A 15227-nucleotide genomic window follows, 5' to 3' on the forward strand; every position below is an offset into this window, starting at 1 on the left:
GCTGTGCCTTTTATTCCCCACCCCATTTGAACACAGACTCCCTTACCACCTCATGGGGCATAAATACGTATCCTTTACATCACAATGTAAGAGATAGGCACAGTAAAATACAAAATATAGGTATAAGAGCACAGAATGTTAGAGGTAGAAGGAGCTTAGAATAAAATATCAGAGCTGAGAAGGGGGCTTAGAACACAGAATATCAGAGCTAGGAAGGGCTTTAGAACACAAGATGTCAGAGCTGGGAAGGGCCTTAGAACACAGGAGGTCAGAAGTGGGACAACCCTTAAACATAAAATGATAAAACTTTTTAGAGACTTAGAACATAGAGAACTTAGAACATAGGATCATCAGTTTTAGAGCTTAAAGCAGTCATAGAAATCATTTAGGTTAATCCCCAGATTTTACTTTGGAGAAAAACTGAGGTCCAGATTCTTGAGATAACCTTAGCTTTTCTCCCAGCAAATCAGTTGTTTTCCTCGTAGCCCAACTCATGACTTTGTACCAATTTATTAGCTTCCTTGCTATTCCCTACCTCAATGTACCTCTAACAACCATTTCTTTGACTGTCCAAAGGAATCATCTACCCTCTAACTAGGATGTTTCTTGGAATCTCCCTGGCCCCAGATAGATCCATGGGGATTTTCAAGCCAATCCCAAACTCTATATATCTAATGGGTATCAACTTGGGAGGAATCTTAAAATATTCAAGGTTAAAACACAGAATGAGGACCTAGGTCTTTCAACTTTACCACCAACTTGGACATGATCTTGGGCAAATCCTTTATCTTTTCGTGCAGGAAAGGAAGAGTTCTGTGACTTTGTTTTCTCCTTTGTAAAGATAAGCAAATGAATTACACGTCCCTTGCAGTCCCAGTCATCACATTTAATATTTTAAGGCCCCTTCCAGCTCTGACATCCTGTGTTCTAAGGGCCCTCCCAGCTCTGACCTCCTGGGTTCTAAGGGCCCTCCCAGTCTGACATTCTATGTTCTAAGGGCCCTCCCAACTCTGACATTCTATGTTCTAAGACCTCTCCCAGCTTTGACATCCTTTGTTCTCAGAATCCTCCAGGCTCTGACATTCCATGTTCTAAGATTGTTTTAGTTTGGTCTATGTACTAAGGTCCCTTCCATATGCTTCATCTTATGACAAAACCCCAGCCAACGTCATGCCTGTGGATTTCCTCCCCTGTTCCTTTTCAGCAAATACATTCATGGTGCCTGAGAAAATCCTATCTGGGCACTGGTCCCTGCTCTATTGGAAAGACAATAGGACCCTAGCAGGTCCTGCTCACTTAATAAAAGGACTCAGAGATTGTCCTGCCACGGGGCAGAGAAAGAGCAGAGACAGTTTGCTGTGATTACAGGTTGCTCTCCAACATCCAGGAGTTGGTGCATGAATTATCAAGGCCTCCACACTTCCCACTCCCTCACCGACTCGAAGGCCATGGAGATCCACTGCACTTTGCCCTCTCGCACGCCCACAGCCCCGTGGGACAACTGCCCAGGGAGTAGGTTGGGCTCAGGCAGATTCTTGCACTCAGGGTGTAACATCTGCAGAAAGGAGGAGATGCTATAACCTAGAGAGAGAAGAGACAGACACAGGAGGGAGCTGTAGCAGTCAGGACACGAGGCTTTGCTTTGATGGGGTCCCTGGGAAGGAGGCTTCTGATTCTCCCCCGCCCTCCCATCCTATAGGACAGAACCAGGAACAATGGTCTTGGCTGGCCCAGTTGCCATGTTTGGCTGCAGGAGATGGCCGGCATTGTCTGTCTCCTAGATACTTCTCCCTTCTCACTACTCAGACCATACCCATCTCAGGAAACATGGAGACCATTGTACTAAGTACCCACTTAGTGGGTAGCCCTGGAATGGCTTCTACCTCTGAGGGTCTGGGAAAGGCCTCTCTTCCCCTACCCCTTAGGTCACAGGGACATGCTCCAAACACCTCTTCTTGTCATCCTCTTGGGAAAATGTCTTCCATAGGATGTCTCACCATTCCATGGAGGAAGGGAGCTTCTTATTTCTTAGAATTACAGCATAGCAGAGTGGGAAGGGACCTTAGGACATAAAATACCAGAACTGGGAGGGGTCTTGGAGCATAGAATGTTATAGCCGGAACCTTGGAACATGAAATGTCAGCACTTAGAGGGACCTTAGAACACCGAATGTTAGAACTGGGAGGGACCTTAGAGGATGTCAGAGCTGGGAGGGCTCTTAGAATACAGGATGTCAGAGCTGAGAGGGATTTTAGAACAGAAATTATCAGAGCTGGAAGCAGCCTTAGAGCATGGAATTTATGGCTGGGAGAGGAAAGGACCTTAGAACATGAAATGTCAGAACTTAGAGGAACTTTAGAACATAGAATGTTAGAACACAGGATGTCAGAGCCGTGGGAAGGAGAATCGTGGAAATTCAGAGACTGAGAATGACCTCAGGATCATGGAATCTAACCCTATCATTTTATAGATGAGGATTATAAGATTCCCAGATCTAGAACTGGAAGGAACCTTGGAGGCCAACTAGCCCAAATACTTCATTTTAGAAATTAAGACTGAGATCCAGCAATTTTAAAGTTAAGTGATTTAGATCACACAGGTAGTAGAAGTCAAGATTTGGAAGTTGGTCTCCTAGAAGCAGTTGGGCCCACCAAGGGATACAATCTGCTCAGAGTCAGCTATAAATTACTGGCAGAGCCAAAACCCCTTTCCTGACTGAACAGATTTTGACAATACTGTGCTCTGTCCTTCTCCCTATCCTCATTCTGCAGTCCAGGCCCAAGTCTTCACTCACCTGAGGGGAGGCACTGGGCCCCACCTGGCTTGACCAGTTCCGAGTTGTCTGCGATGGCTTTACACAGTCGGCAGAGGTGCCCAATCTCTTTGAAGAGGTCAAAGCTGTCATCGTAGATAACGCTGCCCTTTCACAAGGAGACAGAAGCCAGCCAGGACCAATCACATGGGGCCAGACCAAATATTCCAACTATCAGGAGGCTTAGTCCCACTCCCTCCAGGAAGCCTACACTGATTGTTCCTGCCCTCCCAGAGACGGGACTTTCTCTGGTCACCTAAGGGGCTCACCTAGAGCTCAGCAGAGGCTCAAGAGGTCATGGAGTGAGTCCCAGCTCTTTCATTTTACAGATGAGGACAGTGCTAAGCTTGGATTTGAACCCAGATCCTTTGTCATTGAATGCTGCTCTCTCTCCATTACTCCTTGCTGACCCCAATGGGAGCTGGCCCTTACTCCCAGACTTCATCATGATTTTATGCATCTGAATTTCACTTACAAGACTATAAATTGGGGACTCGACCATATCTTTCCTCTCTCTCCCCTTTCCTTCACCCACTGGTCCATTGACCAGTATCCTAGATAAGCAATAGACCCTCTACAAAAACTTAGAGGTCAACTTTACCTAGTCCTGCATGGAAATCCCTGGAAGTCAGTCAACAAGAATTATTTAAGTGTCTATCATGTGCTAGGTACCACACTACATTCTGGAGTGCAAAGAGAGGCAAAAATATGGTCTCTGCCCTCAGGGAGTTTCCTGTCTAATGGGGGCACCATTTAGGGACACATATGGGGTAAGTGGAAAGAGGAACTGTTGAATTGCCAAGAGGGAGCTGCTCAGGGTGAGAGCCCACTTGTATTAATTGTGGCACCTCCCCCTCCACACCACAGCTCCTCATCCAGAAACCTCAGGGTGATCCTGGAATCCAGCACCTTCCATCCCTACTACTTCTCCCTCTGCCTGAAGGGCTCTTGCCAGAGCTTTCATTTCAGGAAGGCCTCCAGGCCAGCCTCATCCCATCTCCAGAGTTCCTTCTGAGCTTCCTTTATCACATCCCTTTGTCCCATTTATGCTTCCTCTCATGCATCATTTTCCCTTCCCCGCTTCCCCCACTAGAATGGAAGCTTCTTGAGGGCGGGACTGCCTTTCTTTCTGCTTGTATTTGTATTTCCATTGCAAAGCACAAAGTTTGGCGTGTAGTAAAAATGCTTTTAATGACTGCTTGGTGACAGACTGGGTTGCCCCCCTCTTCCCCTTATCTCAGGGCGAAGGGTAGATGACAGTATATGGAAGCCCAACAAAGGCCACACTTTTCATTTCTGTGGCAATTTGTGAAGTGGTTTTCTTACAAGACAAATCATGCTTGCCTTTATTCTGGCGGCCCCTCTGTGCCTGCAAAGCTCTCCTACTCTCCTTACTTCCCACTCCCAGAATACCTTGTTTCCTTAAAAGTGTGGCAGTGACATATTAGAAACCTCTTTGGATTATCCCCAGACTTTGTATTTTGTATATACTTATGTATTACCCTCTGCGTCCTATGGGAGTTAGTCTCTTATCTCATCTTTTTTACTTATTAACATGTTATCTCCTTCATTAAAATAGAAAGCAAGACAGCACATGGATTTTTTTGTATCCTCGGCATTATGGAAGTGTCTGATACATGGTAATTGCTTATTAAATGCTTGTTGATTGAGGGATGGTTTGCCAACTTTCCTGATAAACCCAGCTGTTACTGCCACACTTTTAATGTATATTTTGAATTTATCTCCCCAGCCTATATCCCAGAGAGATCTTAAAGGAGGGAAAGGGACCAGTATGTGCAAAAATGTTTGTGGCAGCCCTGTTTGTAGTGGCAAGAAACTGGAAACTGAGTGGATGCCCATCAATTGGAGAAGGGCTGAATAAATTATGGTATATGAATGTTATGGAATATTATTGTTCTATAAGAACCGATCAACAGGATGATTTTAGAGAGGCCTGGGAAGACTTACAGGAACTGATGCTAAATGAAATGAGCAGAACAAAGAGATCATTGTACATGGAAACAGCAAGATTATGCAGTGATCAATTCTGATGGACGTGGCTCTTTCCAACAATGAGAGGATTCAGATCAGTTCCAATGATCTTGTGATAAAGAGAACCACCTACACCCATAGAGACGACTGTGGGGACTGAGAGTGGATCATAGCATAGCATTTTCACTCTTTTTGTTGTTGTTTGCTTGCATTTTGTTTTCTTTCTCAGTTTTTTCCCTTCTTGATCTGATTTTTCTTGTGCAGCAAGATAATTGTATAAATATGTATACATATGTTGGATTTAACATATACTTTAACATATTTAACATGTATTGGACCACCTGCCATCTAGGGGAGGGGGTGGGGAGAAGGAGGGAAAATTTGGAACACAAGGTTTTGCAAGGGTCAATGTTGAAAAATTACCCATGCATATGTTTTGTAAATAAAAAGCTTTAATCAAAAAATTGTCATTGAAAAAAAAGAATTTATTTCCCTGCATGCATCTTATTTTCCTCCAGTAATGTAAACTCCTTGAGAGAAGGGCTATCTTCATTTTTTAACTTTGTAATCCACAAAAATAGCCACTAAATAAAGGCTTGTTTGAGGGATTGCTTTGTCCAGATAGATCATAAGCTCCTTGAGGACAGGGGATCTTTCATGTTGCCTTTTTATCTCCCAGATCTAGCACAATGCCCGGCATTTTTGCTTAATGTGTTAGTTGACTGATTTCTCATTGTACAGGTGAGGCAGCAAGAGCTGGTATGGTCTCATGAGTCTGAGGACGTGATTTCTGATGCTGGCTTGGCTATTCCTCTCTGAGACCCTGGGCAAAATGCTAATGTGGCTCAATTCCTTCAGCTCTAAAATGGGTGTGTTGGAGTGAACAACCTTTAAGGTCATCTCTAGGTCCAAAATTCCTAGGGTCTCAAATTCAGTGCCCTTTTTTTATAATCTTATGCTGTTCCCAAGTTCCTGGAGCCACCTGTTCCCTGTTCCCCTCGACCAAAATATGTGACCTCTTTCAGGTAGAGGGGCTGTGTACCATGTCTCCAATGACGTGGTTGTCCAAGTTCCGGGTCCGGTTGACGCCAAGGATGCCAAAGACCACAAAGACCATTGCTCCTGTGTCCACCAGTGGACGCACGGCAGGCTTTCCGCAGCCAGTGTTCACACAAGGGTTGAAGCCTGAGGTTGCTGAGAGCCGGACCTTGGGGGCTGCCAGAGATAAGGATAGAGAGGAAAATAGTTGGTGCAATGAGTTTCAGGAGGCTTTCTTGGGGGAAAGTGATACTGTACCAACCCCTCTCCCAAAAAACAAAAGCAAAAAGCGTATCACCATTCCACCCTGTTGGACCAGTGTAGAGCTCACCTTTCTCACTGGGTACATAGAGGAAGCCTTTGTTGGGGCCATCTGGGCTAGAGCTGAGAAGGCAGCCTGGAGGTGCCACACAGACACGCCCATGAAAGGGTGGCTTGTGGGACTGGGCAAAGTATAACTTCCTGCAAGGGCAAGAGAATCAGAGTATTGATGAGAGAAGGTAAGTGCTGAGATACTGGGCAGAGCATTTCATGTAGAAGACCTTAGTAGGACGGCACAGGAGGGATCACCCAGAGAATTTAAAAATACCTGAAAGGGTTTGCTATCTGAGAAGGAATCCTAGGGAGACAATGCGACCTAATGGTAAGAGCCTTCACCACCTTTGAAATCCTTTTTTAAAAAAGTCATCTAGCTCAAAAAAAAAAAAAACCCTAGCTTTTGGTATAAATTGTGGCTCTGCATCCTGTAATTTGTGTGACCTTGAGAGCAAATCACTTAATCTGTCTAACCTTCGGTACCCTCAAGCATAAAATGAGGGGGTTGGTCTGGTTGATCCTAAAGGTCCTTCCAGCTCTTACATTCTAAATAGGTGATTAAGTGCTAAAGTTTAAACGTGGTCTGAAGCCCACGTATGTGTGGGGAGGAGGGGAAGGAGGCTGATAAAACCCTGAGCTGGTGCTAGGCTTATTATTGTTTCTACTATCCCACATTCATATAATTAACATACTTCTATAACTCTCGAGATTCATAAGACTTTTTCTTCACGACAATCCCTTAAGGTAGACAATAAATTATTATTGGCCCCATTTTATAGATGATGAAACTGAGACTCAGAGTTGAAGTGACAAACCTCTGTTTGGAGCCAGAATTTAAACCTAGAACTGTGGATTTTCAAGTCCAGAATCTTCATCATCACAGCACAATGCCTCTCTAGTTCCTCTTTCAGTTCTTCCTACCCAAGTCCCTTGACCTCCTCACCCAAGATGCTTCAAGCAGAATAGGGTGCTCTGTTGCCATAGCATCCATCCCCCTGCTTCCAGAAAGCACTTCGGGCCAGGCTGGTACTCTGCCCACACTGGTATCTAATATTCACTGGAGTGGAACTATTTCCATTGAGTGAGCATCCATCCTCTAGTTAAACCCCAGGGAGGGGACGAGGATTTGGAAGGGGAGACAATGCTGACAATTACAGCAATGATGATGTCATCTCCAGCATCCCAACTGCTGTTGGATTGAAGATTCTTGCAGCCTACAGAGATGAGCTCACCTCTCAATACTCTTATTCTATTACAGAAAGCCAAATTTTATCCTCCTCTGCAAAAGTCCAAAGAGAATTAGACACAAAAGGATAATAATAGGGTCATGGACCATTACTCACAGGGTCATAGATTATCTGAAGCTGGAATAGATCTCCAAGGGCAACCAGTTCAACCCCCCTCATTTTTTTATTGTTGTTCAGTTATTTCAGTCACATCCAACTTCATGATTCCATTTGGGGTTTTCTTGGCAGAGATACTTCTCTAGCTCATTTGACAGATGAGGAAATTGAAGCAAACAGGGTGAGGTGACTTGCCAAGGGTGACACAGCTTAAAAAGTGTCTAAGTCCAGATTTGAACTCATGAAGATGAGTCTTCCTAACTCCAGACCAAGCACTCTATCCACTATGGCGCCCTCTAGTTGTCTTCATCTTACACATAATGAAACTGAGGTTTAGGGAAATTAAGTGATTTGCCTTAAATATCAGGGGGTAGGATCTGAACCCATGATTTCTGACTATTTTACCTTCCTGAATTAGGAGGAAAAGAAGAGAAAACACTAATATTTTCTTTGATGTTAATAGCTGTGTTTTCATTGCTATTATCCATCAACACAACTTAGCTTTTGCTCTGTATCTAATTGTCTTAGAGACCTATCAGGGGCACTCGATGATTATACGATTAGCCCAGAGTCATGCAGTCAATAAGTATCATCACTGGGATTTGAACCCAGAGCTTGCTCTCTCCAAGGCCAGCTTGGTTCCATCACTTCCAGCAGCCTCGTGACAACAGATGACTGAGTGAAGCTGATTGACGTGAGCAATAAGGAAGCTTTCCCGTGTTTGCGAACACAGAGATGTGAATGATGATGGTAATAATGTTTTGGTGTCTGTCAATAATGATAGCAATAACTGACAGTCATATAGTACTCCAAGATTTGCCAAGCATTTTACATACATTATCTCATTTAAGCCTCACATGGTAAGTTCTTTTATGATCTCCATTTTTATAGATGAAAACCCAAAAGGTAAACTGAGGCTCTGAGATTCAGGTCATGTGGTGTTGTGGAGAAAATGCTAAATTAGGAGCAGAGGATCTGGATTCCAATTCTAGCTCTGCTCTAGCTAGCCACTTGCATGACTTTAGGCAAGTCTCTAAGGCTCTCTGTGCTTCAGTTCCCTTATTTGTAAAATGAGGGAGTTAAAATAAATGACCTCTGAAGTCTATAACTCCCGGCTATAAATCTATGATCATGTGATCCTAAATGACTTATCCAAGGTCAGAAAGCTAGTAACTATCTTTTGAGCTGGGAATTGAGAATAGGTTATTGAATCATAGATTTAAGGGACCTCATGGAAGTCATCACTTTCAATTCCAACTTTTTACAGATGAGGAAACTGAGGCACAGTTGGTCATATCACTAGTAAGTGTCTCAGTTGGGCAACTGAAGTCATGTTTTTCTGACTCTAAGTATAGTGTTCTCTCCATCACAATCCCCAGTTTAGCTCAGAAGTGCCATCAGGGTACTTGATCCCAGGACCTTTGACATTAATGGCCTGGTCCAGTACCCCTTCATCTATCCCAGTCTTCACAGAGGGCTCGGCAGACCAGGCGAGATCCTGGCCCATCGGCAACAGTAAGGCCTCTGTCATATTACCGGGTTCGCTGCTGTTCCTTGGCTGCCACATAAAAGCTGAAGTCAAACTTCCAGCCCCTCTTAGCATCACAGGCCAAAGACGTCATCATCCATTTCCGGAGGCTCGTCTGCTGGAGCAGCCCTACTGTAGACATACAAGCGGTCAGCTTCTTGGTGAAGTTACCGTAAGGCACTCTATATACCTAAGCAGTGAATTAACAAAAACAAGACACGTAACTCCAGGGGCCATCCCAGCCCCGGCCCCTTCCCCTCTTGGCCTCTGTAATCCGTCTTTCCATTGCCCACTAGACATCCTTTCCTATCAGTTTCTAAGGTCCCCCCAAATGACTTTTCATCTATTTTATATTTATTTCAATGTATACATATTGTTTTCCTCCAAGAGAATGTAGGCTTCCTGAGGCAGGGGATGTTTGTTTTTTCTCTCTATTCCCAAGGCTAAGTGAGATGCCTGATGGGAGGAAATGCTTCCTGGCTCCTCAAAGACCTCAGGACCCCCTGCTCCATCTCAGCCCAGAATAAAATCCCCAATTCTTGGTAAATTCAAATGGGGAATTTGGGGAGAGAGATAAGAAAGCACACAGAGAAGGCAGGGCTGTAATTCCCTAATATGGGCAGGCAGTGAGGGAGATGGCAATATAACAAGAGCACAGTTGACATTTATAGTATTTTAATGATTGAAAAGAGATTTGTATTCAGCTTCTTGTCTGAGTCTCCAAATAGCCCTGGGAGATAAGTACCTCCAAGTGTTCTCCCCATTGTACAGATGAGGGAACAAAGGCTTAGAGAAAACCTGACCACATAGCTAATAAAGACCAAAAGTGAAATTTGGACTTTCTTCCTGATTTCCAAGGCCACTACACAGCTAATCCATTCTGAAAATTGTCTCTTAAGAGCAATTAGATGGGGAAATCAGGAGAGTGAAGATTTGAGTCTCGAATCTGGGCTCAACTGAAATCTGAGGCTTTTTTGGACCTCAGTTTCCTCATCTGTAAAATGGGGATGATGATAATCATCGCCCTCCCTTTCTCAGAGGTGTCACAAGGAACTATTGGGATTATGTTGACTGAAAGGACAAGGAAAGAAAAACTTAATTTATAATTTTTAGAGACGATGAGGGTTAAGTGACTTGCCCAAGACACACAGCAATAAGTATCTGAGGCTAAATTTGCACTCAGGTTCTCCTGACTCTGGGACTACTGCACCACCCGGGATAATTTGTAATTGTTATAAAATGAGGTCCTGAAAAGATAAAATCCAACTCTACTCTCCCGAGGGGTTGGATCATTAATCTAAAATAAGAAGAGACCTCAGAGATCACCCAGTTTAACCCTCTCACTTGCAGATAAGGAAACTGAGGGCCCAAACTTGATACTGTGATTTTTTCACATCAGTACCAAGCAGCAAAACGAGGGTTTGAATTCAGATCCCTTAATTCCATATTCCAGCTCTTGCCACTGCACCACAAGAGGGCAGCACAGCGGATAAATGTGCTCAGTAGTTTAGCTTGAGCTCGGCAGTCCAGGCCACCCAGACTGAGAAGGACTCACCTGGAAGGAGGGCACCTCCCCATCCCCAGGGGACACTGTCTGCCATGGCGCAGGGAGGCTGGCGTTGAGAGAAAACCTGTAGATCGCTGGTTTGCCCTTGCTCTTGGCCTTGGAGATATAAACGGTGCCCTGAGGTTCTGAGGGACATGGAAGAGAAGGGTTAGGAAAGGAAGGCATCTGTGGACATTCCCTCCCCTCTCTCTCCAATCCCTGGATTTTTGACCTAGGATGCCAGGGGGGTCTCTCAGCCTTATTCAAAGGGCTTTAGATTTAGAGGTGAATGAGAGTGCCCCAGCCGCCATGCTGATTGCCCTCCTGCCTCTGCACTTGACTCCAGATTTTTCCTCCTCACCCCATTCCATTAATTCTTCTCTGATCTTTTGACAAAAGTAAACAAGCTCCTAAACTGTAAGCTTCCTGAGAGTAGGGACTTGGTCATGTTCAACTTTTCTATCCCCAGGACAGAGCCCCGGATCTTCATAGATGAAGGCTTTGCTGTAGGTCACAAGATTTAGAAAGAACCCTGGGAATCATCTCATCCAACCCTTTCGTCTTGCAGAGGATTTGGACACGAGGTCCTGTTTCCTTTTTGGTTTTGTGTCACCAGTTCTAAAGCGATTCTTTGTACACAGCAGATGTTTAATAAATGCTTGTGGACTTAATTGAATTGATGTGGAAAGGAGATAACTCGTAAGGTCGTATGGGACGTAAACCATACAAGTTAAAATTCAAACCCAAGTCCTTTAACTTCAGATACAATACCATTTCTACTATGTTATCTTGTAATGATTTTGTCTTGGGACCATTCATAACCTTTGTTTGTATCTCCCTAAAGTGTTTATTCTATATGATAACAATAGCTTATATTTTTATATGTATATGCTATATATATATATATATATATATATATATATAGCTACATGTATAATACTTTAGGGTTTACAAAGTTTTTTGTTTGTTTGCTGAGGCAATTGAGGTTAAGTAACTTACTCAGGGTCACACAGGTAGGAAGTGTTACGTGTCTGAGGTCAGATTTGAACTCAGGTCCACCTGACTTCAGGACTGGTGCTTTATCCACTACACCAACTAGCTGCCTGATTACAAAGTTCTTTAGGCAACTATGTACCTTATTCCCCTACTACTATGAAGGTAGGACTGATATCCTACCTAATTTGGAAAAAATATCTCCCCTCACCTAGGACAGTGCTCTACAAAGTGGGTGTTTTATAATTTTTTTAATTGTACAGATTAAATCAAGTTAATAAATGTTTTAAGCTGTGCTCATGATTCGACAAGGATGTCCTTACTTTTAATGCACCAGCTATCCTTTAGGCTCATCTAGGTCAGTGCATCTACCTGAGGCTGGAGGTGATCAGAGTGGTTTTGAAGATGCTCTTGTGCGGTGAGAGCCCAGGATTGCTTTCCCAGTTCCTTGTCCCAAGTTGTCAGGGCTCGGCTTTCCCCACACCAGTAAGATTATTTTCCCACTGGGGAGGGCCTGAGCTCTCGGAACCCGGTCTGCTCAGATCCCACCTCCAAGGCCAGTTGGCAATCATACCAAAATTGTTTGGAGGTAACAGGTTCCTCCTGTGCTGAAAAATTTTCTGTGGCTTCCCCCCACCCCACTGAGTCATAAATAGAGCTAGAGGGAACCATAAAGGCCATTTAACCCAACATCTTCAATTACAGATGAGGAAACTATGGTTTAGACCAGTGAAGTGACTTCTCCAAAGTTATGGAAGCAGTAAGTGGCAGAGGTAGGATTTGAATCCAGTTCCCCCAACTCCAAGAATAGGCCTCCCTTTGTTGTACTAGGTGCATGGACCTGCTGATCAATCTGGTGCTACCCCACTTTTCCAGCCTTATCTCATATTATTCCTTTCCATCTCCCAATCACTCAACATTTGTTTACTAAGCCTCATATATTAGCAATTTTTACTATCTTACATTTAAGTGGACATCCCAGGAACATTTAGAATTGGTGCTCTGTCCTCAAGGATTTAATATGCATTCTACTGGAGGAAGATTCTTTTCTTTGACACACAAACTGTATTTTTCCCCATCAACCTGGCTTTGTTTTTACTGTTTCCCCTAGCTGAAATGTCCTTTCTGATCTCTTTACCCACTGGACACCTACCATCTTTTAAAAACTCAATTTGAAGGCCTCCTCTTCCAAGAAACCTTCTCTGATCCTCCCAGATATTCATGGCTGCCAGCCTCATTGAATCTCCAGCAATGCTTAATCCCACCTTTCTGCTATAGCCATCATGTGATTATGGTGCATTGTGGGTAACCAGATTTGGGTTTTATTCCCTTATCCATCAGTAAGCCTCATGAAGACAGTGAATCTCTTTTCTAAATTTTGACTCTTCTCTAGCACCTAGCATGAGTCTACAATTACAGAATGAGCATAAAGTAAAAATTTGTTAAATGATGAAAGAATGAATGAATGAAAGGGAGTGAAAGGAAAGGAGGAGGGAAGGAGAAATGGAGGGAGAGAGGAAGGATGGGGGAGGGAGAAATGCAGGGAGAGAGGAAGGAGGAGGGAGGGAGAAATGGAGGAAGAGAGGAAGGATGGGGGAGGGAGAAATGGAGGAAGAGAGGAAAGATGGGGGAGGGAGAGAGGAGGACAGACCCAATAAACTCTCTATTTCTTTCCCCCTCCAATTCTCCTTCCCCTAGATCCTCCCATACTGACCCTGTTGGGTGGCTTCACTTCGGCTAGCCCAGGCAGGTCCGGAACCCCTTTTCTTCTTCTCCAGAGATGTCCGGATATTGTTCTGAAGGCTGTGGGGCTTTTCCTGAAACAGACCTGTCCCCCAAGCTGAGTCAGGGAGAGAAAAGCCTCATCTCACCTGGAGGGAAGGGATGGAGTGGGGCAGAATGGGACTACATCAAGGGAGCCTCAGGGGAAGGCTCTAGGGGAAATCTTGGGTCACTGTGTCCCACTGTAAGGCCAGGGATCTGACAACAGTCATACTGAAATCTAGTCAGGGTGTGAGCAAGTGAGACCTGAGGATTATGAGAAGGAAGAGCCCTGAGGATTTCAGCTTCCTCTCCAATTCCCTAAAGCCATAGTGCAAGGTTTAAAATCACAAAATCAGCTTGTCAGATCTGGGAGAGAGCTTAGAACCCAGGATGTCAGAGCCAGGAGAGAGCTTAGAACCCAGGAGGTCAGAGCTGGGAGAGAGCTTAGAACCCAGGATGTCAGAGCCAGGAGACAGCTTAGAACCCAGGAGGTCAGAGCTGGGAGGGCCCTTAGAACACAGATATCAGAATTGGAAGAATTCTCAGAAATCCAATCAAAAAGTTTCATTTTATAGAAGAAATAGCCAAGGAATTGAGAAGGAAAAAGATCATAAGCTGAGTTAGTAGAAAAGGCTGGACTAGAATCTATGTCTCTTCATTCCCAGTTCTAGGCTCTCTACCTTATCCTTCACACACACACACACACACACACACACACACACACAATGCTTCCTTGAAATATTCTAGTATAAAGCTGAAAGGAATCTCAGAGGACACTCCCTTCATTTTATAGATGAGAAAACTGAAGCCTAAGGAGGTGAAGGGATTTACCCTAAAGTCAGAAAGGACACATCAGAGGTGAGATTCTGACTCAGAACTCTGGACTACAACTTTGACCTCCTAAATTCCCCTTAAGGACTCTAGTCCCCTACAATGTGAATTCAAAGCTAGTGTCTGGTTCTCCCTCATTGATCTAAGCAAGCCACTTCCCCTCCCCAGAAGTTTCCTTCTCTGAAAAGGGAGGAAGGTGGACTCCATGGGCTCTGAAGCCCCTTGTGGCTCTCCATCCGGGGCCTTCTGAATAGTGAACACGGGGAAGACCTGGAGGAGCTCTGCATAGAAGCAGAGACAGCATTTGGTACTTAGCACCCAGAAACCAAAATCCTGCTAAATGTAGCAGACACACATGATGCATTCCGGGATTTGCAAAGTTTTCACCCACTCTTTCACTGGAGCTTCCTAATAATCCTCTGAAGTAAAGACTATAGATGTTTTTCTCCCATTTTGGGTAAAACAATTGGGGCTGAATGACTTGCCCAGAATATTTGCACTCAGGTCCTACTGTCTCCAAGGTCAGTGATCTAGTCACCGCTCCACCTCGGTGCCCTGCCCTCATTCTACAGGTGAAAATATTGAGATCAAAATCGCTGGTTCAAAGTCAGGAAGCAGGACTCAAACTGCCATCTTCCTACCTGCAAGCCCAATGTGTTATCTACTCTACCACACTGTCTCTCTACCGGCCCTGGGCCTATTCCTGGTGAGCAACATTTTGTTAGCCATTCTGTCCAGCTTTGACAGATGAGCTTGTGCCGCTTCCGACGTCTCTTGTGAGAACGGGAGCAATGGCTGGAATTAAGACTGATCCCTGGAGCTAGCCAGACATCTGAAGGCATCAAGGACTCCCTGAACACTGACATCAATTAAACAGGTGGTTCTCTGAGGCAGGTGTTCCAAAGCACTTGGGCGGGTGCTTTCCTAATGTGTGAAGACCTGGTTAATCTGAGCAGAGCCATCTTTAAAATGAGGGTCATTTCAATGACAGTTAGATTTTCTCCTGAGCCTTCTAAGCACTGGGGGAACCATGTGATGTTGCACAAGTTTCCTTACCTAAGCTTC

General features: G+C 44.4%; 1 protein-coding gene across 1 annotated transcript in view; it reads right to left on the bottom strand.

The window, feature by feature from the left end:
- DISP3 (dispatched RND transporter family member 3) overlaps window positions 1-15227 on the bottom strand; it is a 74083-nt gene that overhangs the window by 6330 nt on the left and 52526 nt on the right. The window contains exons 11-17 of the mRNA XM_031962866.1: window positions 13282-13395; window positions 10584-10720; window positions 9037-9218; window positions 6174-6304; window positions 5847-6019; window positions 2795-2921; window positions 1436-1581 (exon numbers count right to left, since the gene is read on the bottom strand). Of these exons, the coding sequence (XP_031818726.1) occupies window positions 1436-1581; window positions 2795-2921; window positions 5847-6019; window positions 6174-6304; window positions 9037-9218; window positions 10584-10720; window positions 13282-13395 (1010 nt within the window). The remainder of the gene's footprint in view (window positions 1-1435; window positions 1582-2794; window positions 2922-5846; window positions 6020-6173; window positions 6305-9036; window positions 9219-10583; window positions 10721-13281; window positions 13396-15227) is intronic.

The sequence above is a fragment of the Sarcophilus harrisii genome, chromosome 3 (genome assembly GCF_902635505.1).
Source record: "Sarcophilus harrisii chromosome 3, mSarHar1.11, whole genome shotgun sequence".
Classification (NCBI taxonomy): domain Eukaryota; kingdom Metazoa; phylum Chordata; class Mammalia; order Dasyuromorphia; family Dasyuridae; genus Sarcophilus; species Sarcophilus harrisii.